Genomic DNA, 26,226 nt, shown 5'->3' on the forward strand with positions numbered 1-26,226 from the left:
GACCATCATCTAACACGTATTTAATGCCTTGGTAAACTAAACCGACGGGACAACTATCACGTATGTCACGGTCGGGCTCGATGCAAACGTCAGTTTGTATCGAGTCATATCGCTTGAAAATCATGTCGTTTCTCGCCATATTCTTCCCGAGAAATGAGGGGACTATCTATATACGGTTAAAACTGATTTCGACCTTCATATGATTAGTCAAGATTGGAACATAATGGACCGAAGGTCATCCTCGTAATATCATGTATGAGATCCGAAATCAGGTTACCGAGCTCAAATTTCTGAGACCGATCAAATACCGAACTCGAAGTCATTACCGAGCTCAAATCCAAATCGAACTATGATGCGAAGCGGGGCTATCGAGCTTTAGAGCCAGAGACCGACCAATACCAAGCCCAAGTCAATACTGGTCCCCGAGTCAATATCGAGCCCAAGTCAATAACGAGCTCTAAATCTGGAAATCAACCAATACCAAGTACGATCAAGATCGAGCCATGGGACAAGAGCCGTTACAGACGCACTCAGGAGAGAGAATCTCGGCGGAAATTTGGGAAAAACTATTCTATCATAGGTTCCCCACTATGTATTTTTAATTATATCCAAAGTAGGATCCATCCACTATAAGAGGGATGCCTATTATTTCTCTAAGGATCCAACATTAAGACATACATACACTCTTATATTCAGATATTACTATTGACAGAGAAATACAGTAGAGATTATCCTCTTGTGAGCTTTATATATTGATTCATCTTGCTAGATCATTAAATCGTTTTCTAATTAAATATTGGTTCGTATTTCATTCTTTACAAGTCAATATTCGATATATTTCTACTCACTTTTCGATTTGTGCCAAGTTATACCACGTATCCTTAGAATTATGTATAAATTCAACTATATCCGTTTTTCGGGTAACCACGATACTTGTTTAAAAACAGAAAGAGAGTAGTCTTTGTTTGAGATGGAAGTTGTGTGTTGTTCAACTGAGAAGATTTTCAGTATTTATAGCACCTTTGTGGCTAGCCGTCATTCTAATCTGATGCATTGATATCGTTCGGTTCATTTTCATATATAAATGAGGGAATTGACTTGATACAGTCCCAAGAGGATGTTGGAACTGATTTTACGAGTGGCCCAAGAGAATTTTAACTTCAGTCAGCCTTGAAGAACGTTGATCTCATTTATTCCTTAACTAACTTGTCTCTTACTAATGAATCACATTAGTTTTGCTTGACTTGAAGTCTTGCGTCAGCTTTAGATCCCGATTCTTATTGGGCTTAGCTTGTCTAGACTCATCATCTTCATTTAGCTGGGCTTGATCTTCATGACTTCATTCTGCGTTAGCTGATTGCATGACTCTTTTAATCCTTCTATCTTTTATTTCCTCCTTTGGCATTATCAAAAATAGTATATGAAAAAACAAGATTTGTAAAATAACATAAAGCACATAATTATAATCTAATCCCTGTTCGCAAGAAGGATCAAAATAAAAGGTTAATCAAGTTTGTGGGTCATCTGCACACCTGAAGCAATTTTTTTTAAATACATCACCACATGGACATTAGTACTTAAAATAGAACTGAAAAGTGTGAATGATAGCCAATGCAAGAGAGTTGAGCCTCTCTAGAATTTCATCATAGGTAGCTGCTCAAACTGTCTGCGGAGCTCCTTTCTGCGAGACTGCGGCACAAACTTCTCTGAAAAGAAAACGGAGAACTCCTGCCATGTAAGTGGTGCCGCACCGATCGGCTTGCACCTCTCATAAGCCTCCCACCATCTGAAGGCAGTCCTAGAAAACTGAAAAGTAGTGAATGAGACCGCACTAGTCTCCAGAATACCTGCTATCCGAAGTATCCACTGGTACTTGTCCAGAAAACCCTGAGCATCCTCTGACTCAGCACCACTAAATGATGGAGGTGGAAGCCTCCCAAATCTCTCAAGTCTCCTCTGCTTATCATTTGCCATAACAGGGACTACAGGCAGCTGCAACTGGCTAGACTGGTAGTGCCCTCGGTATCTGAAGTCCCTGCACTACCTGCTATGGAGTACGGGCAACAGGGGTATGAGTACCTCCCCCAGCCTGAGCAGAAACCACCTGAGCAAGTCCTGTGCAAACAGTCAATATCTGTGATAGAGCCTCCTGAAGGCCTGGAATCACAATAGGCACAGTTGGTGCCTGAGCTGGTCCTGCCGGCTCAACTATATTTGGAATCTGCCCCTGAGCTGGAGCAACTGATGGTGCTACAGGTGCTGCTCCAAATGTTGTACGAGCTACACCTCGACCTCTGCCTCGGCCCCAGCCTCTACCACGATCCCGGCCTCTCGCGGCCCTAACTGGTGGCACTGGTAGCTGACCTTCCGATCCGGTAGTACGTATCCTCACCATCTGTGAGAGAATAGAATAACAGAATTTTTAATTTCCGGAATCAACAAATCCGCATGACAAAATACAAGAAAGTAAAATTTTTCTAAGGGTTCAGCAGCCTCTCGAAGATAAGTACAGACGTCTCTGTACCGATCCGCAAGACTCTACTAAACCTGCTCATGACTCGTAAGACCTATGTAACCTAGGCTCTGATACCAACTTGTCACGACCCAAAATTCTAGCTGTCGGGATGGTGCCTATCTCAATGCTAGGCAAGCTGACAACATCAATAACCCACAATTTCTTTTAAATACGGAAAAACATAATAATTTAAGTTTAAGAGAAAATCCCACAAATAATAGTTATAAATACACTCCCAAAACCCGGTGTCACTGAGTACATGAGCATATACACATTACAAGTCTGGAAAATATGGTCTATAATAGTCTGAGATCAAATACAAAAAACAAAGAGATAGGGATAGAGAGACAAGGTCTGCAAAACACTGCAGCTACCTTAAAATCTCCGAAAAATCAACTGTGCGAAAGAATCAACACCCGTTGTGTCCGGGATCACCTGGATCTGCACACGAAATACACGGTGTAGTATGAGTACAACCAACTCAGTAAGTAACAATAATAAATAAAGAACTGAAAGTAGTGACGAGCTTCACAGCTAAGTTCAAATACAGTAATTTCTAACAGGAAAAGGTAGGCATGCTTTCAAGTTCAATATTTAAAACTCCACAATAATTTCATATCAAATTTGACTGAAACAGAAATAATATCTTTCAGAGTTTTCCAAAACAGTGATATATGACAGCTGAAATGCAGCAATAATGGAATCAATGCATCCTCTCAGAGTAACAGACTCAGTCCTCCCATTCACTCCAATCTCACAGTCACTCTTTCCTCATATTCACTCATTCCTCTCAATCACTCGGCACTCGGAACTTACACTCAGTAGGTACTTGCACTTACTTGGGGTGTGTACAGACTACGTAGGGGCTCCTTCAACCCATGCGCTATAACAAACTAATAATGGCATAAATCAATGAAACATACTGCTGCGTGCAACCCGATCCCATAAATATCCTCACAATTAGGCCCTCGGCCTCACTCAGTCATCAATCTCTCCAGTCTCTCGGGCTCTCAGAAATCATGATAAGCATCCCAAACATCAATGATATGATGCATCAACAATGAACAATAGAGACTGAGATGAAATGTGCAAATAAAATTGTGACTGAGTGCAAAATAGCAATTTAGCAGATAATTCCATAAGTACACGACCTCTGTGTGTCCCAACAATGTAAACACATGGTTTAAACATGATTTATAGTTCGATTTCTCTAAAACATGAAAAAATGTACGAATATCAACAGATTATTCGACTACACAGTTCCATGAAAATGACCAAGTCATAATTCCTACGGTGCACGCCCACACGCCTGTCACCTAGCATGTGCGTTACCTCAAAACCAACCACATAACACATAATCTAGGGTTTCATACCCTCAGGACCAAATTTAGAACTGTTACTTACCTCAAATTGTGTAATTCTTTATTTTGCAATGCCTTTGCCTCGCGAATTAGCCTCCAAACGCCTCGAATCTAGCCACAAATAATCCGGTTCAGTCAATAAAAATTATAGGAATTAATTCCATATGAAAATATAAATTTTCCATAAAAATCCGAAATTTCAACCAAAAATCGCCTGTGGGCCACGTTTCGGAACCCAACAAAACTCACAAAATCAGATAACTCATTCAATTGTGAGTCCAACCATACTAGTTTCAGTCAAATCTGACTCCGAATCGACATCGAAATCTCAATAATTTGTTTTATGAGATTTCTACAGTTTTTCCCAAATTTTCATCTAAAAACACTAATTAAATGATGAAAATAATGATATACTCACGTATATTGACCAAATCCGAGTTCGAATCACTTACCCCGATATTTTTCCTTGAAAATCTCTAAAAATTCGCCTCTCCCCAAGCTCCAATTTGTTAGAAATGAAAAATGGGACAAAGTCCCCTTTTTATAACTTAAAGTTTCTATCCAGGCGCTGCCCTCAATCGCTGCCCCCGATCACTGCCCTCGATTGCTTCCCCCCATCACTGCCTCGATCGCTGCTCCCGATCGCTGCTTCCATCATTGCCCTCGATCGCTGCCTCCATCGCTGCCTCCATCGCTTCTTCGATTTCTACCCCCAATTTCCAGCAGAAAAATTCCAGCAGCTGTTTAAGTCCAAATTTTAATCCGTTAACCATCGGAAACTCAATCGAGGCCCTCGGGACCTCAACCAAATACACTAACAAGTCCTAAAATATCATACGAACTTAGTCAAAACCTCAAATCACATAAAACAAAGCTAAAATCACGAATCATACCCCAATTCACGCTTAAGAACTTAAAAATTTTTAACTTCTACATTCGATGCCGAAACCTATCAAATCAATTCCGATTGACCTCAAATTTTGCACACAAGTCATAAATGACATAACAGAGCTATAAAAATTTTCAGAAGTGGATTCTGTCTCCGATATCAAAAAGTCAACTCCTCGGTCAAACTTCCAAACTTAAATTTCTATTTTAGCCATTTCAAACCTAATTTAGCTACGGGCTTCCAAAACTATTTTCGGATATGCTTCTAAGTCCAAAATCATCATACAGAGCTATTGGAATCATCAAAACTTTATTCTGGGGTCGTTTGCACATAAGTCGATATCCGGTCACTATTTTAACTTTAGCTTTAAACCTTGAAACTAAGTGTTCCAATTCATTCCAAAAACCTCACCGGACCCAAACCAATTACCCCGAAAAGTCACATAATAACTGTAAAGCATAAATTTAGCAGTAAATATGGGAAACGAGGTTGTAATACTCAAAGCGACCAACCGGGTCGTTACAAGAACCATTCACCAAAACGTTTTAATCCCTTAAGTTTTGATGCCTCGAGGATGTTGAAGGAATGTCTATTGCAATTTCAAGCAACTACTTGGGCTGATATCCATAATCTCTATGATTCAAAGATTAGGATTGAAGATGATCCGGTTGGTTCTTCGGTGTCTTTCAAGGGTCGAAACCATGATCGATTTCATGAAAAATTCAAGAGTGATCTTGATACGGACAGGAGATTATCCAGGAGCCGTTTTCAACCTTATGTGTCAAACAATAGGTCGGATGCTCGATCAAGTCAAGGGTATGGAGTTATAGGTTTTCAGTTGTCGAAAAGACTTGGACCAGACAGAAGGAGAAATCGCGGATGAAGTAATAGAACCTTGCAAGATAAAGAATCATCGGGGTCCCCGAAATTAGGATATCTCCGGTTATCGGATTATAATTTTAATATCAGTTTGTTGGAGTTGGTTTCATCTATGAGAAAAATTAAGGAAGTGGGGTTTCAAAAACCATTTCGATTAGACTTTAGTGAAAAAGATCCTAATTTGTGGTGTGAGTTCCATGGTACTCATGGGCATAGGACTGGGGACTGCCAGAAACTTCATGAAGAGGTAGCGATGTTTTTGAAAAATGGTCATCTTAGAGAACTTTTAAGTGACCGGCTAAGAGCAACTACGGTCGGAGTCGGGATGCAACAGAACTAGAAAAACCAACCACAGGGTCTCCCCGCCTAACAATAAACATAATTTTTGGTGGGGTTGAAGTAAATGGGGTGACATTTTCGGCAGCAAAAAAGACAAAGATATAATTTATTCATGGCAAGAGAATTTGGGAAGCGTGAGAAGATGATGAAATCACCTTCACGGAAGAAGATGTAGATGACCTTATTTTAACGCACAATGATACTATAGTAATATTTTTAAATGTTTTAGATTTTATAATTAAGTGTCTATTGTTTGATCCAGGTACTTCGGCCAATATTACCCAATTAAGGGTCTTGTAACAAGAATAACTGACCGAAAACATAATTGCGGCGACAAAGATTTTTAGTTGGGTTTAACCTAACAAGCGTAACGACTCGAGGAGAGATCATGTTTCCTACCTATGCTGAAGGGGTGACAGAATCCATTTTGTTTGAAGTTGTGGATATAGATATGGGTTACAATGTGATTCTTGGTAGACCATGGATCCACGAAATGAAGGATGTACCATTTACTTATCATCAATTGTTAAAACAACCTACACCAGATAGAATTCAGTAGATTAGAGGTGATCAACCTGCTACAAGGGAAATGAATGATGCCACTTTGTCTAGTAGTAAGGCGGAAGGAATCATTAACTATCAATTACAGGAACCAGTGTCAACGTCTGTTTCAGTCCCAGTGGAATATGATAATTAGGAGGAGACATCGGATATTTACCAGGTGCCTAGATCATTCCAGGTATCGGAAGAAACGGATGCAACAAAGTCAATTGCAAAAGATCTTGACCAAATTTCTTTGTTCACGGAATTCCCGGAAAGAAAGGTTTACTTGGGAATGTGGTTGAGCCCGAACTCAGGCTTAAAATTGTTAAATTTATTAAAACTAACACTGACTCTTTTGCATGGTCTCATTCAGATATGACATGTATTCTACAAGAAGGGGCTGTCCACAAGCTATGTTTGGACCCTAATTTTCCTTCGATAAAGTGAAAGAAGCAGCTGATAGTCGAGTTCAAATAGGTTTGTCAAAGAGGAGGTAACCAGGTTGCTAAATATACGTTTAATACGTGAAGTAAATTATCCTGATTTATTAGATAACGTGGTATTCGTACCCAAAAAGAATATTAAATTTAGATTGTGTATATATTATAAGGATTTAAATAAGGTTTGCCTTAAGGATTCTTTCTCATTGCCGAACATCGACCAAATGATCGATGCCTTGACTCGACATGAGTTGATGAGTTTCCTTGATGCACTCTCCGGGTATAATAAAATTAGGATGAACCCAGAGGATCAAGAAAATACTTCATTTATTACAAGTTCTAGTACATATTGTTATGATGTGATGCCTTTTGGGCTTATAAATGCTTTCACTTATTAGAGACTTATTAATAAGATGTTTTAATGCCAAATTAGTAAAACCATGGAGGTCTATATTAATAACATATTGGTTAAGTCTCTCGGTGCAGGGGTTCATTTGACCCATCTTCAAGAAATATTCGACAGCTTAAGGAAGTACAACATGAAGCTTAACCAGTAGAAATATGCCTTTGGAGTTGGATCCAGGAAATTTCTTGGCTTCTTGGTTTTCCAAAGAGGAATTAAAGTAAATTCTGACAAGATTATAGCCATAAAAGATATTCCTGACCAACTGAAAAGTGTAAAGAGGTGGAAAGGTTGACCGACAGGTTGGTGGCCCTTAGCAGATTCATATCAAGGTCATCAAAGAAATGTCACCGATTCTTTTCACTATTAAAGAAGAAGAATCACTTCTCGTGGACACCGGAGTGTCATTAAGCATTAAAAGACTTGAGGAGGTATTTGTCTAGTCCTTCATTAATGTCTAAACCAAAGGATGGAGAGAAGTTGTTAATCTATCAGGCGGTATCGAAAGTTGCAGTGAGTGCAGTTCTAGTTCGGTAGCAAAAAAGTACACAATTCCCTATATATTATGTTAGTAAAATACTGTCAGGTGCGGAAACACGATACCCACACCTGGAAAAGTTAGCTCTAGCTCTTGTAGTCGCATCTCGAAATCTTTGACCATACTTTCAGTGTCACCCAATAGTCATTGTGACAACTGTTTCTTGAGGAACATCCTTCATAAACCTGAGTTATCAGGTCGATTGGCTAAATAGGTTGTTGAAATTAGTGAATTTGATATTGAGTATAAACCACAGACTGTGATTAAGTCACACGTTTTGGCCAATTTTGTGGCTGATTTTAGACCAGGGATGTTGCCTTTAGGTGCAAAAGAAGTAGTTCTGATATTTGGGACTATTTTCAGTGTGTGGACCTTATTTACGGATGGCACATCCAATATAAAAGATTTTGGTCTTGGAATAGTATTAATCACTCATTCAGGAGAAATTTGAGATTGGCCATTTAAACTGTTCCATTGACTAACAATGAAGCCGAGTATGAGGCTATGATTGCATGACTTTAATTAGCCCGGGGACTTGGCTCTAAGGCGATTGAAGTAAAGTGCAATTCCCAATTGGTGGTAAATTAGATATATGGGAACTTTGATGCCAAAGAAGAGCGCATACAACAGTACTTGAATAAAGTTCAAATTTTGCTTTGCCAGTGGAGGGAGTGGTCAGTGATCCACATTCCATGAGAGTAAAATGTGGAAGAAGATGTGTTGGCTAATTTAGGTTTGTTTGCAGAGATAAAAGGCGCAGATTCCCATGCAGTTGTTCAGTTGTTGCATTTGGTCCTAAACGTGGATGGCTATTGCAAAGTTTACTCAACAAACTTAGTTTGAGATTGGGGAAATGAGTTTATAAAGTATTTACGGCATGGTAAACTGCCTGATGACTCTAAACCCTCTCGGGCATTGCGAATAAAAGTTGCCCGTTTGGCTCAATTCTTAGGACAAACATAAGCTAATTATGTGATTAGGGAAGTTTATAAAAGAGTTTGTAGCAATCACTCTAATGCAGACTCATCGGTGCTCAAATTAATTAGACCCGATCATTATTGGTCGCATATGGAGCAAGATGCAAAGGCGTTTATGCAAAAATATGATAAATGCCAATGTTATGCTCAACTGGTACATAAACCGGCAAAACTATTGCATTCAGTGGTGTCACTGTGGCCGTTCAAGAAATAGGAGATGGATATAGTTGGTCCTTTGCCATAAGGACCCGGACATGTAAAATTTATTTTTGTTTTGAGTGATTATTTTACTAAATGGGTTAAAGTAGGTGCTTTCAAGAAGTTTGGAGAACGAGAAGTGATTGGTTTAATCTGATATCATATTATTTGCTGGTTTGGAGTGCCGAAAGAAATTGCTTGTGACAATGGGTCACAATTTATAGGTTCCAAGTTTATAAAATTCTTAGAGGAATTGAAGATTAAAAGGATCACTTCCTCCCCATACCACCCAAGTGCTAACAGTCAAGCAGAGCCGACTAACAAGGTGATAATGCAAAACCTCAAAAAGAAATTAGAGCATGCAAAAGGCAGGTGGCCTGAAGAGTTACCTGTAGTATTGTAGGCATATCGAACAACGATAAAGTTGTGCATAGGAGAAACACCTTTTTCCCTTGTGTACGGTGCGGAAGCTTTGATTCCGATGGAGATAGATGAAACGACCATGAGGTATTCCTGGATAAACGAATGGGAGAATGATGAAGCAATGATAATTAAGTTAGATTTGCTTGAGGAGCATCGAAACTTGGCTTATGTAAGAATGGTGGCACAAAATAAAAAGGATGGAAAGATACTACAATCGTAGAGCAAATCTCCGTTATTTTAAAGTCAAAGACTTGGTCTTACGGAAGGTAACTTGTAATATTTGGGAAGTCAATGCCGGAAAGTTGGGACCGACCTAGGAAGTACCTTACCGAATTTTAGCTATAACCGATAAAGATTTATATCAACTGAAAAATCAAGATGGAGTAAATTACCAAGCAATTGGAACGTGACTCTCCTCAAAAGGTACTACTGTTGAAGATCCTTGATTATATTGAAAGTACGCGCTGCACTCTTTTTTTCTTCATCCAGTTCTTATGTCAAATGAATTTTTCTGTCTAGGTATTTATTGAGGTAGCAACGTAAAGCATACTCTGAAGAATGATTGTTGATAGCAACAAGAACTCTAGTGTTCAAATTCTCATACTGTGCATCTGAACACTGAGGAGGGAGAGACTATGAAATACTGTATATCAGAGCACTTAAAGTGTCAATGCTAGCCTCAAAAAGAAAATGTAAAAATGATACCGGAGACTGCTAGAACCGGGAACTATTTCTTGAATGTGAAAGTTTAGTTGTTATGAAAGACCTCGAGTCAGGTCCAGGGAATGTATGTCTAAGTACAAATTAGCGGCTGCATGTATGCAGTTTTATTTACTTAAGCTAATATATAAATTCTTTTGGCTTATGTAAATGTACTTTTGGAAATAGAAGGAATAAGTAAGAGTCCTTTTGTTTTTATATCTTATTTCTTGTCCGAATGATATGGATTTTCTTTCATTTGAATGTTACTTAAACTTCAAATGCAAGTGAAAGAATGAACGACGCCCTCTTCAAGATCATCATAAACATAAGGTCTTTCTCTATGAAACCTTCATAAATAAAGGTTAAAAATCGAAAGTATGAATGCCTGATATTAAAGTTAACTGGAAGTAAAAATTCCCGGACTTTATCAACAGAAAGATAAGAGTTCAGAAAAGATATCTTTTATTTCAAAACCTCGCACCCAATAGAGGTTCTGGGATAATTACAAAGGATAAAAAAAATAAAGAGGAAAAATACATTACTCTGCTTTATCAGCAGAAGTTGAAGGATTAGAGATCTTCACTGCATCTTTTGAAGATGAAGGTTTCTCAGCATCGGGTTCAATATCTTTGCCCTTATCTTCATAATCTTCAACTTCTTCCTTAGTTTCCGAGCACTCAAAGCAAGTGCTCGAGAAGCTTGAAGCAGTGAGCTGAGCAAGAATATTTTCGAAGGCAGTTGTCTCTAAGGCAAGAGCTTCAGCGATGCAGTCGTCTATAAATGCCATTTTCTGGCATCCTACAATGTCTTCCTCTTCATGTGATAAACAACATGTGTTTTCTCAAGCAAGAAGATGTCTTCTTGGTAATGGAGTCTGGCCTGGAGTCTTTGGATTTTCAATTGCAACTGCTCGTTGTCAATCTTCAAGATATCATAAGCCCCGGAAAGGTCAGTATTAGTCTTAGCATGTTCACAATTTTTCTCCATGACCTTTTTAAGCCTCTCTTCCATTATGTCCCTCTTCTCTTCAACCGCGAAAGCTTCCTCGGTTTTGGAGAGTAAGTTCACTTCTAGGTTGTTAATTATTTACATGAAAGTAGACTTACATTTTGACGCCAAGTTTACGGCATCATGCAGCTCTGCCCACTTGATCTTAAATTCAGCAAGCTCAACACGAAACTAAGTGGCCTCTTGGCTATGGGCCATCTTTCAATGCTCCGTTTGCTTCAATCAAGCTTTGAGTTCACCCATGTGAGCAAGCCATGCCTCTTGAGCTAGGAAGTGCTCAACAAGCTGATCCCCCTCAATCTTAAGTGCCTCTTTATCCAGGATCATCTTCTATAAGCCCTTAGAAGCAAGGAGATTAGCTTGTAAATTCAAAGATTAAAGTTATCAAAGATAGTGGTTAAAAAATATAAAGGGAGGAGAGAAGGATGAAAAGATACCTGAGCTGCCAGATGCATGTTGTTGTTGATAAGACATTTAGCAGAGAGAGCATCCATTTTTTCCCAATCCTTATCCGAAGCTAGATGCTTCAAGTTGTTGGCTACCCCCACCGGCTTGGAAATTAAGTGGAACTCATCCGAAACTGAAAAGGTAACACTACATTAGCATTTTTTATGTTCCCTTAATCGGGGGAACGTACATCTTCATTTTATGTTCCCTTAGTCAACAATTTACCACCATTGCAGTTTATAATATTTACATTCAGATAAATCATAGTAGAAATACATTCACATTCACCGATTAAATCACAGTAAAAACACATGCACATTTAGATAATCATGAAAATAATAATATACTTCTAAATTATTTGTATCCATAAAAACAACCAATATATATGCAGTTAAGCCACCAAATTGTTAGATCCACATCTAAACTATTTGTATCCATATCCACCAACCAAAATATATGCAAAACTTGAAAATCAGTTAGTTGTTGCACACCCCAGGGACACATATTACATCACTATTTTAATGATCCATCACCCACTTTTTCTCCAACTTTCTGTTCTTCAATATTAGCCACAATACCTAAGACATCAACTAGTTCACTGCCAAGCTCTATGTTGGTTCAACCCAAGAATTAGCTCCACTAATAACTCCACATTTAACTTCACGATCAATATCATAATTTGCTTCACCACTAACACCAGAATTAGTGTCACCAGTCTTGTCGTCCTAGGACAGTGCATGGACCTCACTTTCCTTCTCAGGAATACTTGGTTCTTGTAACTCAATCGCCATCTTCATATCTACAGCTGGATCATGGAATTCAGTTGTATTCTCATCAGCACCAGGTTCCTCATCTAAATTAGTTAGCTTGTCATCAAGAGCAACCAAGCTTGGCTCAGTATCTACATTTTCAATCATAGCCTTTTCATTCTCCTTGTTGATGACATAATCTTGCGCCTCATCAACGATACGTTGAGTTGGTCAACTACGTTGAGTAGGAATGGCTACAGATGAATTGATTGTATAGGCATAAAAATAATTACCATAAATGTATTTGACATTAAACACATACCAAAAATATTACACATTTTTAAATTATTTACCTTCTTGGTCAGTGTGGATAGAATCTCACGGCTAATTTTTCTATCCTCCTTGTCATAATGGAGAACCTTCATTGACTTATCCTCAATTCATACCAATTTAATCAACATTTCCTCCAAGGATAGTTTCGATTTTGGTCCCGCATAATCCCTCAAATGCTGTTCACCAACTTTTCTTTCCCCTTCATGTCTCTATGCTAAAACATACCATGCATTGTCACCTATATCTTTAATTTTTTTTTATCATCAATAAAATCCTCTATTCCCAAACTCATACGAGCTCGCTTTGGTATGATAATGATAGTTACTCCATTTAGTTATGTAACGACCCAACCGGTCGTTTTGCTTTCTAGATCCCCATTTTCCTAAATAAGACTACCCGTATGTGCTTTTAATATTTTATGACCTGCGGGGATGGTTGGTTCGGGTTTGGAAGGGTTCGGGTTGAAATCGGAACTCTTAGTTCCTTAATTGGCTTTTAAAAGGCTAAGTTTGACTTTGGTCAACATTTTTAGTAAACAACCTCAAAACCGGGGGTTTGACGGTTCCAATAGGTTCGTATGATAATTTTGGACTTGGGCGTATGTTCGGATCAAGTTTTGGATGATCCGGGAGCGTTTCGGCGCTTAATGTTGAAAGTTGCCTCATTGAAGGTTTAAATGTTCTTTAAATTTGGTTTGGAGTAGGTTGTGGTTATATCGAGGTCCGTTTGGGATTTCGAACCTGAGAATAGCTCCGTATAGTAATTTAAGACTTGCACACAAAATTTGGTGTCATTCCGAGTAGTTTAGGTATCATTCGGCGCGTTTAGAGCGAGTTGGAAGAACTTGAAGTTCATAAGTTGATCCTATTGGTTTTAGGTTGCGATTCTTAGTTCTAATGTTGTTTTCCACATTCTGAGGGTGCGAGCGAGTATGTTTTATGTTTACGAACTTGTTGGTATGTTTGGATGAGGCCTCGGGTGCAATCCGGACTATGCACGGATCGAATTAGAACTCAAAAGGGTTGCTGGTGCACCAGTTCTGGTGTTCCTGCACCTGCGAGCTTATGGCCGCAGGTGCGAGCCCGCATATGTGATCTTTTGTCCGTAGAAGAGGCTTTGAAGCATTTTTCCAGAGGCAAAAGAAGCGGAGAATCACGCGCAGAAGCGGCCTTGCTTCTGCGATGACTAGCCTGCATGTGCGATAGGGCCGCATGTGCGCTTGACCAATCACAGAAGCGGGACTGCAGAAGCGGTATGCTGTCCGCAGAAGCGGCCAATGATGGGCCTGGGGAATTTCGCAGAGGCGGACCTTTCTCCACAGAAGCGGTGCCGTAGATGCGGCCCATGGACCGCAGATACGAAAGTCTTGGAGGCAGTGAGGTCCATTTATTTCGGACTTAGGTCATTTTTGGTTCATTTATTTCACTTCTTGGGGCGATTTTCGAGCTTCCTAGAGAGAGATTTACACCTAGCTATTGGAGGTAAGTAATCTCTATGCAATGTAAGTTTAATACATAGATTATGGGTAAATTTTAACGTGAAAATTTATGAAAATTATCTGTTTAGATGAACAACCCTAGGTTTTGATAAAAATGGGATTTACCCATGAAAATGGTTATAGGATTGAGTGAAAATTATATATTTGTGTTCGTGAGATTATGGTAATAACGTTCTTCGAAAATTTTCGGAATCCGGGCACGTGGGCCAGGGAGTGAATTTTAAGAATCTTCCAATTTGGGTTGGGTAATTACTCTAATAGTTAAATTATAAAATTTGAAACATATATTGATTAATTTATACAAAATTTGACTAGTTTCGGATTTTTTGGCATCGAGTTGAGGCTTTAGAGAGAATTTGATATCGGAAAGCGAGCTTTGAGACAAGGTAAGTCTCTTTCCTAACCTTGTAAGAGAGAATTTACCCCATAGGTGATTTGAATTGCTATTTGCTTCTAATTGTGGGGGCTACGTACGCACGAGGTGACGAGAGCCCGTGTGTAGCTACTAACTATGCTTATGTCCGGGTAGCTTAGGACCCGAATCATAAAATACTTGTAATGTTTGCACCCTACTTGTCAATTAAAGTGTCTAAATTATATCAAAACTTATTAGATGAATTATAAAAGACCGAATTTCACTTATTGAGTTTTGGCGGGTTGCTTGACCTTAATAAAAGAAATTGTGTTTCATTGTACATTAGCCTTGTATTAGCTATTAAACCGGATGTTTATAAAGTATCCTCTCTTCTTGTGGAGCAGGCCGAACGCCTTGGCAGTAGATTGCTGCATCTATGGTTCATACCGCTCGACCCTCAGCAGTGTACATATTATTCTTGATCGGACCGTACGACCTCGGCATAATCGTACGTGATAACACTCAAAGTGTAATCATATATTTAATATCTTTTCCCTCGCTTGAGAGGCTAAGATTATATAAGACAAAAATTTATTTGGGACTTTCCATGCGTGAAAGAATTATTTACTTTATGCTTGTTATTGAGTTATCATTATTATTTACATAACCCATGCTTATTTGGATTTATGTATTTCTTTAATGTTAGCCCATAGTAAGTGTTGATGTCGACCCCTCGTCACTACTTCTTCGAGGTTAGACTTGATACTTACTGGGTACATGTTGTTTATGTACTCACGCTACACTTCTGCACTAACTATGCAGGATCTGAAGCAGGTACATCTGTCGGTCACACCGGCGCGCATCCCCGATACCCTGAAGACTAGTGGTGAGCTGCTTCCTCATCCGTTCTGCAGCACCTAGAGCCTTTCTTTTATACTTATTTTCTGTCCATGTTATTTCACACAGTAGTTAGAGTTTTTTATATTCTACTAGTACTCATACACTTGTGACACCAGGTCTTGGCACACACTCTAGTAGACCTTATGGTTTTGAAATATTTATATATCGATGATTGCACTCAATTGTTTTCATTTTATTTATTAAACTCCCTACTTCTTAAATCTCTTAATAAATAGAATTTAAATTACTTGGAAACCTATTAAAAAGAGTAATCACATAGTTATTTTATCGTTGGCTTGCCTAGCGGTGACGTTGGGCCCCATCACGGTCTATAGGAGAAATTGGGTCATGACAAGTTCAGTCTTTAAAGCGTCCACTAGGGGGTGCACGATCGGTACTTCAGTACAGTATTTATGAATTACGGTTTGGTACTTTGATATTCGGTTTATCAATTGTGCATATCAAATACCGTACCAAAGAAGTTCGGTACGATTCAAAATTTTCTTATTTGGTTCGCTACGATTCAGTATGGTTTCGATATCACACTGTCCCTATCTAACGTGACAAGAAGTGGCAGTGGCTAGTGGAAACCATCAATGACGTAAACCAACTCTTTTGCCACTTATCCTTTAAAAGTTCATAGTTAAAATGACGAAAGCATAATTAAAAGCACTGTGTTATAATTAAAAACTATAGTCTTTTAATGAAATGGACAAGGAATATTGTTAAACATTGTGAACTCACCTAAGAAGGTATATCCATATATAGACAGCAGAATCAAGAGCCCTATGTATGTTCTGCAGTCCAAGTTGATTGATCTGCTTTGAGGGAGCACTAAACATTAAAGATTCGATCACAATGCTTGCATTTTACTTTACGAACTTCTTCATTATCTTCTACTACCTCAAAGTATTCCCAAACATGTGAGCACATTTTAGGAGCACGGGGCATGATTGAACTTGAACCTAACAAAAAATAAGATAAAATCATAAGTTAGAATATAATTTTTTATGATAAAAGAACAAAATTACAAAAGTATATCACCAAACAAATAGAGTATTCAACTTACCACTCAAGTTGCAACTATACTTCAACAATGCTAGCAATGCTTCCATTATTTTTCATATCTAAAAGATAATTCAACCAAATATGTCATACAACATAAATAAGTGGAATATATTATTTTGAACTAATACACACATAAAATATTAAAGCTTACCAAGTTCGATTTTCTCAAGATATTGCCGCTCTTGTTCAACGCTAATAAGATTCTTCTCTTCTCTAAGCCAATCTTGAACATAAACAAGAGCTTGCACGCATTTAGGAGTCAATGAAATCCTAAATGAATCAAGAATACGGCCACTGGTGCTAAACGCATATTCCGACACTACACTAGAAATTAGAATGGCCAACACATCACGAGCCAACTCTGAAAGAATAGGAAATCTAGGAGCATGTGTTTTTCACCAACTTAAGATATCAAATTCTTCACTATAAGGCTCTTGTTCTTCACTAATGTATTTATCGAACTCCGATTTAGCATCCCCCCCTCCACTGTCTTCCTTTTGTTTCTTCAAATGAAGTTTCGTCCTTATTGATGATGCAGTTATAACACTCCCACTAGATGTATTAGATATTTTATCATATGAAGTACATCTAGATGGCGACTGAGGACAAAATCCTGTTGAATACGTTTTTAGATACTCTTCAAACAAAGAATTCATATAAGTATACACCTTATCATTTATTTTCTTCCCTTTTTCCTTCCCAAAAAGTTCATCAAGTGCAAGGCTAATATATTCAAACTTGTTACGTGGATCTAAGACGGGAGCAATAAAAATTATTTTATTCATCTTTTCAGGCTCACCCTAATATTTCTTGAACTTTTCTTGCATCCGCTCAATTATTTTCTTAAATTCTCATCCTCTCTAATTAAAAATATTTTCAAATGACAATAAAGTTAAGATACATCCTCAAAATGAACATTAGAAGTGACATAAACGTGAACCTGAAACTTTTTTTGGTGAGCTCGTGAAATCTTGCAAGAAACTTTATTATGTTCCTCACATTCACCGCATCATCAGATTCAAGAGGACCTGCACTACTATCGTCTTCACAAAGATAAGCAGAAAATCCATTATCAAAGAGATGAAACTTGGTCTTTTTCAAAATTTTGCGCCGTATCCAACATCAAATAGGTGGAATTCCACCTAGTAGGAACATCCAAACACAATATTTTGGTACATTCTACCTTTACAAGTGCACAACACAGTTTAAATTTTAAGGTCCTTGCAAGCGACAATCTCACATACCTCACATATTTCTAACACGTGTAACAGAAGCATTAATTTATTTCAAACCATCTTTCATAATTAGATTAAGTATATGAGCCATGCATCTCACATGAAGATACTTACCACTCATCATATTAATTTTCCACATATCTAACGTTTTAGACAATTCTTTGATTGTGACATCATTTGAAAAAGCATTGTCCACGGTAATAGTGAACACTTTATCTAATTTTCATTCAAGCAAACAATTACAAATAGCTTTAGTCATCTCTTCACCCTTATGACTAATGATAGGATAAAAATTTAGTATTCTTTTTTGTAATTTTCAATCCCTATCAATGAAGTGGGCTGTCAAACACATATAATTTATTTTTTACAATGAAGTTCATGTATCTATTGTGAGGCAAATTTTTGGTTGTGCTTCTCTAAAAGACATTCTTAGATTTTGCTTCAATTCACCGTAAACATCATAAAAATCCCTTGTTATTGTTCTACGAGAAGGAAGACGAAATAGTGGTTGAGCTATTCTCATAAACTTCATAAAGCCTTCATTTTTTACAAAGCTAAATGGTAGTTTATCAATAACTATCATCTCAATTAAACCCCTACTAACCATTTCTTGATCAAATTTTCCAATTCTCCATCATTTTAGCAAGATTGAAAGTTTATCCTTGTTTGAGTATTATCTTTATCAATGTTAGGTGGGTATTCTTTACATCTAGTCAAATGATATCTCAATCTTGTTGTTCATTCCTAGATGAATTAGCCGCATAAGCTTGCTTACAATATCTATACCTCACTTTACCGACCCCATTTTCCTCAAATTTATCAAAATATTTCCAAATAGTGGATCTAGGTTCTATGGCTTTTTTTTTTCTTAGAATCCTGAGTATCAATTGTGTTGGCATTGCTATCTTCAGTAATAGGTAAGCTTTCAGTTGAACCAACATCACTTACTCTACTTTCATCCTCCATCTATACAAAATTAAAACAGATACAAACACAAATTGAGATTCCAAGTGGTTGTCAAGTTCAGTTGCAAGAAAATGAAAGGTTATTAAAGCTTTATGATAAGATTTCTTAGTTGCTTATTATTTTTCATATTTGCTAAAACTGGCTTGTTTAATTACCTGTTATACCTGATATGGTGAAGAATGTAGCATCCTGTCAAGGAGAAGTATTTTATGCTAAATTGTACCAGTTTTTTTCTTGTCCATGCGTTAGCGCGATAGTGTTCTCTCATGTCTCAGAAATAGTCAAAGCTATAGTTGACGTGCCTTTTCTTATTAAATATATATTGAAGTTTGGATAGTGTTATGTATAAGTAGCTATTTTGAATGGAATAACCTTATCCTACTGTAGAATCTTATTATGAAAATAAGATGTGTAGATGAAAATGAGCGACAGAAGTATGATCGTTATGCATCAATTGCATACCAAAATTGTTATGATATTGCCTCACTAGATCTGATGCAATGTTTAACCTCTACCACATTCTTAACTTTTCATAAATCAAAGTGGTGTCATTTTATTAAACTAAAAAAGAAACTAAAACATGTTACACAAGCACATTTCAACAAGTCTAAAACTCAGATCTTTTCACTAGCTAAAACCCCAAAAATAATGATTCTTTAAATGCTCAAAAACTGATTATAGTCAACATAAGAAACTAAATAAAATATAACAACTTCAAACTAACATAAAACATGAAGATTGAAAAATGAAGAATGAAGAAGTTGTGAACCTGTTGAAGACTTGAAGATTGAAGAATGAAGGTCAACAATGTGCAAACAAGCAGTCGCCGAGGAGAGGAGTCGCGGCTACCAAGGTCATGAAGTCGACGTTGCTGTCTCTGCTATTGTAGTCATGAATTACAGTAGCAGCCAAGCAATTGTTTCAATTTTTGAGAGAAATTTAGGGTTAGAAAATAGAAATAAGGGAAAGGGGGTAAGCACTAAGCAGAAGCTATTGCCGACGTCGTAACTCTAAGTCTCTAATCCTAAGGGACTAAGGCCTAACTGATTAGGGAATTAGGGGGCTTGAAGTGTTGGGCTTACGCTTATTGGACTGGAAAATAGAAATAAAGGTGGGCTTATACTTAAATATTTTGGTATTTTGGTATACCGAAATATCAAAAACTCAATATCGAGTACCATACCAAAATATTGAAATACCGAAAAATCTATACCGAAGAATACCAAAATACCGAATAAACTAATACTAAAATACCAAATTATTTCGGTCCAATGAAGAATTCGGTTTTTTGAATTTTATGCTCACCCCTAGTAGCACCTTCCAGATCTAGTCATTCCATGAGCGATCGCGGTTTCTGTGATCTTTCCCTTTCCTTTCGACTAATAAGTCCACGAAACTGCCTTATACTCTTGATTCCCATCCTCTCTAATGGCTACGATGGGCCGTTGTTGATATGTGAGAAGCATAACTGGCAGCTTTAATTGTACGATGATCAATGGGGCTTCCCAAGGAGTTGTCCTTGCTGCTTTGGCATTCCCAATAGTAACAATAGTCCCCTTTAAGTCATAGTCCTCATCCAAGGTAATCATGTTGACTCCTTGGGTTTTATGATTTGGTAATGGGTTATGGTTTACTTTGGGTGGATCTGGGGTACACTGGATATATCAACTTTTGATCAGCATTTCAATTTTGTTCTTCAGACCATAACAATCCTCGGTGTCGTGTCCAGAAACACCTGAATGTTAGGCATAACATTTGCTTGTGTCAAAATACTTGGTGGGTTGGTATGGGATTCTTCCTTCAATCGGGTATATCAATTTGGATCTTCTCAACCTCTTAAATATTTGGGCTAAAGGCTCAGCAATTAGGGTGAAATTTTTAGGGTTTTGTGCTTCAAAGTTTGGACGTGGTCTGGGACATAAACATGTCTATTTTGGTAGGTGGTGGTTTGAACGAGAGAATATAGCCGTGGTGGGTTTGGATGTATATTGGCTCGGGTTGGATTGTAGTATAGTTGGATATTGTAGTATGGATGAGCATTGCACACTTGGGTATAAGTGGGTTAGTTTGGAGGATGAGTGTCTGCGGGGTAGAGATTGGCTCGACAAGGAGGACTTGGTTGATAATAAGGGACGATTACCGTCACCTCTTCTTTCTTCTTCTTCCCACTTCTGATGGAATCGGATTGTATAGCCTTGCTAACAGCATGTAACACTGCTTGATTGTATCTTCCCAGACTTAATACCTTATTCTAGGAAATCTCCTATTTTGACCAGCTCGGGGAACTTCTGGCCCATCATTCCCATCATCTTCTCAAAGTAGGTTTATTCTTGAGCATGAATGAAGTACTTGGTCATCTCGTTGTCGTCCAAAGGGGGTTGTGTTCTAACTGCTTCTGATCTCTAGTACCAACTAATTCATTCGGGCGAGACATACAATGAGCATACTCTTGAAATGACTTAGAGGTCTTCTTTTGTAGGTTCACCAAAGCGAATCTATCCGGGGTGATCTCAGTATTGAACCTGAAGCGGTTCATAAAATTTTCGGCCATCTCTTTCCATTCTCTCCAGTTCCTGGGGTCCTGCCTAGTGTACCAAGTGAGTGCTTCCCCAGTCACACTCCTTATGAACAGTTTCATCCTTAACTTTTCATTCCTTCCCACTCCCACTATCTTGTCACAGTATGCTCTCAAGTGAGCATGGGGATCGCCTGCTCTATCAAAGATATCAAACTTTTGAGGCTTGTACCCTTCGGGCATATCAATATCCGAGTGTATGCATAGTTCCTCATAATCCAAGCTCTCGCTCCCTCGAACAACTTACAAGTTCTTTATTTGTTTCCTTAGTACCGTAGTTGTTCAGACATCGACTCATCTTCATTGGATTTCGCTCCCTTCTCCATTTTAGCATACTAGCCTATCTCATAAGGAATTCTGACCATGACAAGCATGGTAAAAGTGGGTTCTGATGCGGTATATACAGGTGGAATATATCGCTCATGGGTGGCAGTATGTGCCACAGGTATATACTACGTATGTGTGTTCGTGAAAGTGACATTATCATGAGAGGGTTTTGGATCAAATTGGTGGTGGTTGGTGGATTTTCTGGAGCTTGAATGTACTTGGGAACATAAGGTGTGTGTATAGGAGGATTTGGTCGGTTTGCATGAGTAACTGGCGGTATGACTTGGGTTATGGCAGGGTTTGTGGTGACAGTAATTGGGGTATTAGTAGGTTGTCGTATTAATGAAGGAAAGTGGTTGGGGATTGAATCTACTGATGGAAAATGGAGTGGTTGTGGGAGTTTCATGACGTCTAGATGTTCCAACTCCCTGATCTGTTGTACCTCCTCCCTTAATGACTCCATTTCTTGTTCCATTCGAGCGACATGTTCATCATTCCGATTTTCATCCCTTCCCTCTTGATCCCCCAGGGTTATCAGCTACCACCAGAGCATTTCCGTCCGGGTTTTCTGTAGTAGTCATCTTCCCTTTGGACCTTAGGTTATACGGTGGCTTGGCCAGTTTAGATATCAACACAAATCAACCTCTGTTTCAGGGATAAATAAATAATGCAATAAAGCGGGAAAGCAAAGAAAAAAAGAATTTAGCTCAGGGATTGCACAAATATAATCACATAGAGCATTTAGTTCACAATATATGCATTCCTAAATATTCATGGACCTCTCTTTGCCGGAGGTACGCCTATGTCGTAAGCGTTTGACAAATATCCAAATTTTGACACATTCGAATCCGGAGCAAGTTTAATTTTTCATTGATGGAAATTCACTAATTATATATGGGTTGCAAAGGCTTCATTAACGATACAAAAGATGGGGTAAGTTTCCAATGGCTACAATGTGGTTTTCCAGGATTTAAAAAGGTAGCATGGGCTTATAGAATTGCCCTTAGGAAATTTAAAAGTACAGAAAGGAAATCAACCAACAACTTAATAGTCATCCCCGGAATCTCCTCCCAAGGTCTCCTTATCTATATCTTCTTCATGATCTTCCTCGAATTCTCCCTCAACGTCATCTAGATTGTACTCCGCCTCCTTTTCCGGGTCCTCCTCCAATTCTTACTCAGACTCAATCTATATGTACTCCACTACCCAATTGTCATCATCCGGCTTGGGACTACCTACTAATGCATGGTATGGGTGACAAGATAATGAGGTAGGATCTCATGATATATCTGCAAAGCTACTCTTGAGTCTTCCATCCCAGTTAACCCTTCCCTACTGAGCATGGCCAGTTGATCTTCATCGGTAATCCATACGAAGTACTCGGGAGTGCACCATGAGTTTTTCCCCATACCCATTGTGTCCAGGTCACTCCACTCATCTTGAAGCCATCTAAGTCTCGGCGTTGGAACTTGACCACTGTAGTTGTCCTCATATAAAGCCATTCGGGATCAAAGAAGTACATCTTGAATTAAGCCAAACTATTTGAGGACCCTCAGCGGTGCATGTGGTTGAATCCCTTCCAACCCCATCAATTCGATGAAATACTTCTCTAGACCTCTGACAATTGCTCTATCACTTAGCCAAGAAAGTTTCCAGTTGATAAATTTTCCGGTTAGGTGAGTTAGGAGCTCCCGCCATTCTTCTTGACCATGTGGTATTGCCCAATGTCTCATCCTCTCTTCGTGATTGTGAATTGTGTTGCTAGTGATGACAAAGTAGTCGATGGTCGGATCCCTTTGGAAGAAGTGATCTGTAGCCCATATTTGCAATAACAGGTTACAACTTGTGAAGAAATCATACCCTCTCAAACACGCTGATAGTTCCCTGAACATCTCTACCAATAGCATCAGAACAAGAGTGACCCGTAGATTCCCTCGAAATATAGACAAGACCAGAGGTAGTATGTTAATGTTGATCCAACCCTTCCATTATGGGAAAACAGAAGTCTCCACTATACTAAAGAAAAGGTCAGGGGGCGAAGGCTCTCCCATATTGCCTGGTCACACTGAGATTTCTCAAGATTCCAATTGTAGCTTTCCCGATGCCAAAATCTATCAAACAACTGGTCCAGGCTTACCCATTCGTCCTCAACACTTCTCAAATTCTTATTACTCTTCAAACACAGTACGTAGAGAAACCTATGGCCCGACATGATGACCGGCAGTATAAACTTTTGTTCGGCAAATGGCAACTCAGTAAAGATGGTAACTTTCTCAAGTGTTGGCATCATCTCACAATCAACAAACTTGAAAACCGCCTTAGCTAGATCCCAGAACTCTATTAAAAACCTGGTGAGTACACCATCAGCTAGGACATTCATCAATGTGGTCAGTGCCCTGAAGTGTGTTCTGATTGCGTCTTCGTGCTCTCGTTGGATATTTCTCCACCACTATTTCAACTTGTGCGGTGCTCTCATGACCATGCTAATTTTCGGGATGTTGGGGTTGATTTCCATCTAGCTGGAGAGAAAGGGTTGGGTGAGTGTTTTTCTCTAAATCCTTGATGTCTTATCTGGATTGATTTGTCGTTCTACAGAAGGCATGTTGTTAGGTACATAACCCATTGACATTAGGGTGTCTTTCATACTCATGAATCAATACAAAGGATTGACCCACCTAAGGTTTATGCAGCATGACCTACGTTTGCTAAGAGTAGAGTATTTCCTAAATTTTGGAGTTTGACTGAATAACTGCGAGACGATATGTTAGTTGGACTGAATAACTGCGAGACGATATGTTAGTTGGCCTGATAAGGTCGTTCTCTGAAACTAGAGAGTTTTGAAAAGAAGGTTCGGAGGGGTGAAAAGACAACCCTCGCATGACTTGTGTGTGATTTTGTATGGCCAATACTCGATAGAAAAAATATGATGGTAGTGTATAAAGCAGTAACAAGTAATTGCGGTGAAATAGTGATAATATTAAGAATAAATAGGTAAACACATATTAGGAGGTTATAAAGTCATGTAAAATGCAAGAAGATAGGACAAAGCAGGTAAACACATATTTGCAGGTTAAACACACAAATAGGTAGAGCAAATATCCTCGAGTTCAAAGTCTAGCCTAAGTTCGCTAAGGTCAGAAGCTAAGTGAATGTCCCCAACAGAGTCGCCATGTTGCTTCACCCTATTTTGCACATGATAAAACAAAATACAACTAGTGGTTCCTATGAAGTAGATAAAAGAAAGATTTGCCACCTAATATTTAAGATATATTAGGGTACCTATAAGTCTATGAAAATCATTATCCTAATGGTCTACTAACTAGTGAGATTCGGGTAAGGGTTCTAGTTATTCTAAGGGAAAAGTGTTAAGCATCCCTTAAAATTTACCTAATGTAGCTCCTTAAACATTAGCTAGATGCGGGGAAAGAAATGTTTATATCCTAGCTGATTAGTGGTTAAAATTATTAAATGGAAATCAGTGAAAGTGAGGAAACGTTTTAAAACTTGTTTGAAAACTTATCCTTGTTTTAAGAAAGGAAGTACAATTACTTTAGAAAAAGTAATGTTTGTTTTCAAATCTTCTTATTTATGTTTTGCAAAGTAAGAAGTTACATTCATATTATATGATAAAGGAGTGTACCTTGTCTGTTTATCGAAAGTTGTTTTTGGCGGAAGAATCCGTATATTTTCAAAGCGTTTGGTTTTTCTAAAACAACATGGTTTGCCTAATTTGTTTTGAAACAATTATGTTCATTTTTGAAGACCTTTCAGAGGAGTTATTTCCGTTTAGACTTGTTCGGATTTTGTTTCCCTTTAAACTCATCCAGGTTCTGTTGATGCCTAAAACCAAAACAAAGCTCATTAAAAGATATGCAAAGGAAAGAAAGATTAGTTTCCAAAAATGTTAGTTTCAAGAGCGTATAGATTTCAAAAAGCATTAAAGTTGTTTTAAAATGATTAGTCTTTGAAGTTACAGTTACCTTTTTGTCAATTAGATTTTGATTTACCTAAAATCAGCCTAAACAGTCAAGATAGCAAAGAATATCTATTAATAGTGTTAGTTGTCTCAAGAATATATGTACAGAAGAGAAAACGATAACAACATCAATTATTTAGATAAAGGGAGGAAAGTTGGACATTTCTATTGGGCTGACCAAAGCAGCCAGGCACAGATTGACTCTAAGCAGCAGCAGATGACCAAGAAGCGACCCAGTTTCCTGAACCTGGGCCTGAGTTTCAAAAAACTCAGCAAGCACAATTATCATGCAAAGAAAAAGAGAAAACATTAATTAGCATATGCAAACATAAAGGGTAAAGTAAGATAAAATTATAATGAATAAGAATAGGACCTAAAGAATATAACAAAATCAAATTTCATTTGTGTTAATCCTGTGAGGATTAGCCAAGCTCAATGACTATGGACTTAGAGTAAGCCGTATTTATTTATAAGGTTCCCCTATGAACCCCTAACACTTCAGAGTTTATGAAGGTCTCATGGACCCCGAGCAATGCTTGTGCCAGGGAGGTTTCCTTAATCTTAAGGTCAAGCTCACACCAA

General features: G+C 38.2%; 1 protein-coding gene across 17 annotated transcripts; it reads right to left on the minus strand.

The window, feature by feature from the left end:
• Positions 1–1,417: 1,417 nt before the first annotated feature.
• Positions 1,418–19,808, minus strand: LOC138893340 (uncharacterized). 17 transcript variants are annotated; one of them, XR_011408672.1, is made up of 11 exons: positions 19,536–19,806; positions 17,506–17,608; positions 16,717–16,889; positions 16,567–16,624; positions 16,242–16,462; positions 11,653–12,646; positions 10,750–11,554; positions 4,329–4,616; positions 3,920–3,987; positions 2,890–2,956; positions 1,418–2,395 (listed from the first exon to the last, which is right to left on the minus strand). XR_011408672.1 is itself a non-coding variant. In XM_070177484.1 (6 exons), exons 3-6 carry the CDS (start codon positions 16,418–16,420, stop codon positions 11,438–11,440), a joined length of 345 nt encoding a protein of 114 aa, XP_070033585.1. In that variant the 5' UTR covers positions 16,421–16,462; positions 16,567–16,624; positions 16,717–19,798; the 3' UTR covers positions 10,933–11,437. The 17 variants fall into 17 exon arrangements, 1 of the variants encoding a protein (XP_070033585.1); XR_011408669.1 differs by having other exon boundaries at positions 11,653–12,665; positions 16,242–16,315; positions 16,401–16,462; positions 16,717–19,808; XR_011408668.1 differs by having other exon boundaries at positions 16,242–16,315; positions 16,401–16,462; positions 16,717–19,807.
• Between the last annotated feature and the right edge of the window lie 6,418 nt (positions 19,809–26,226).

This window comes from Nicotiana tomentosiformis, chromosome 6 (assembly GCF_000390325.3).
Source record: "Nicotiana tomentosiformis chromosome 6, ASM39032v3, whole genome shotgun sequence".
NCBI classification, from domain to species: domain Eukaryota; kingdom Viridiplantae; phylum Streptophyta; class Magnoliopsida; order Solanales; family Solanaceae; genus Nicotiana; species Nicotiana tomentosiformis.

Bases quoted from the DNA above. Each gene is read 5' to 3' on its own strand.
- LOC138893340 (XM_070177484.1), bottom strand. From the start codon at position 16,420: ATGTTTGGGAATACTTTGAG. The intron at 11,796-16,241 runs GTGAGTTCACAA...TTACCTTTTCAG, and splicing joins ATATGGATATACCTTCTTAG to TTTCGGATGAGTTCCACTTA. The intron at 11,546-11,652 runs GTATCTTTTCAT...AAGGGCTTATAG, and splicing joins ACATGCATCTGGCAGCTCAG to AAGATGATCCTGGATAAAGA.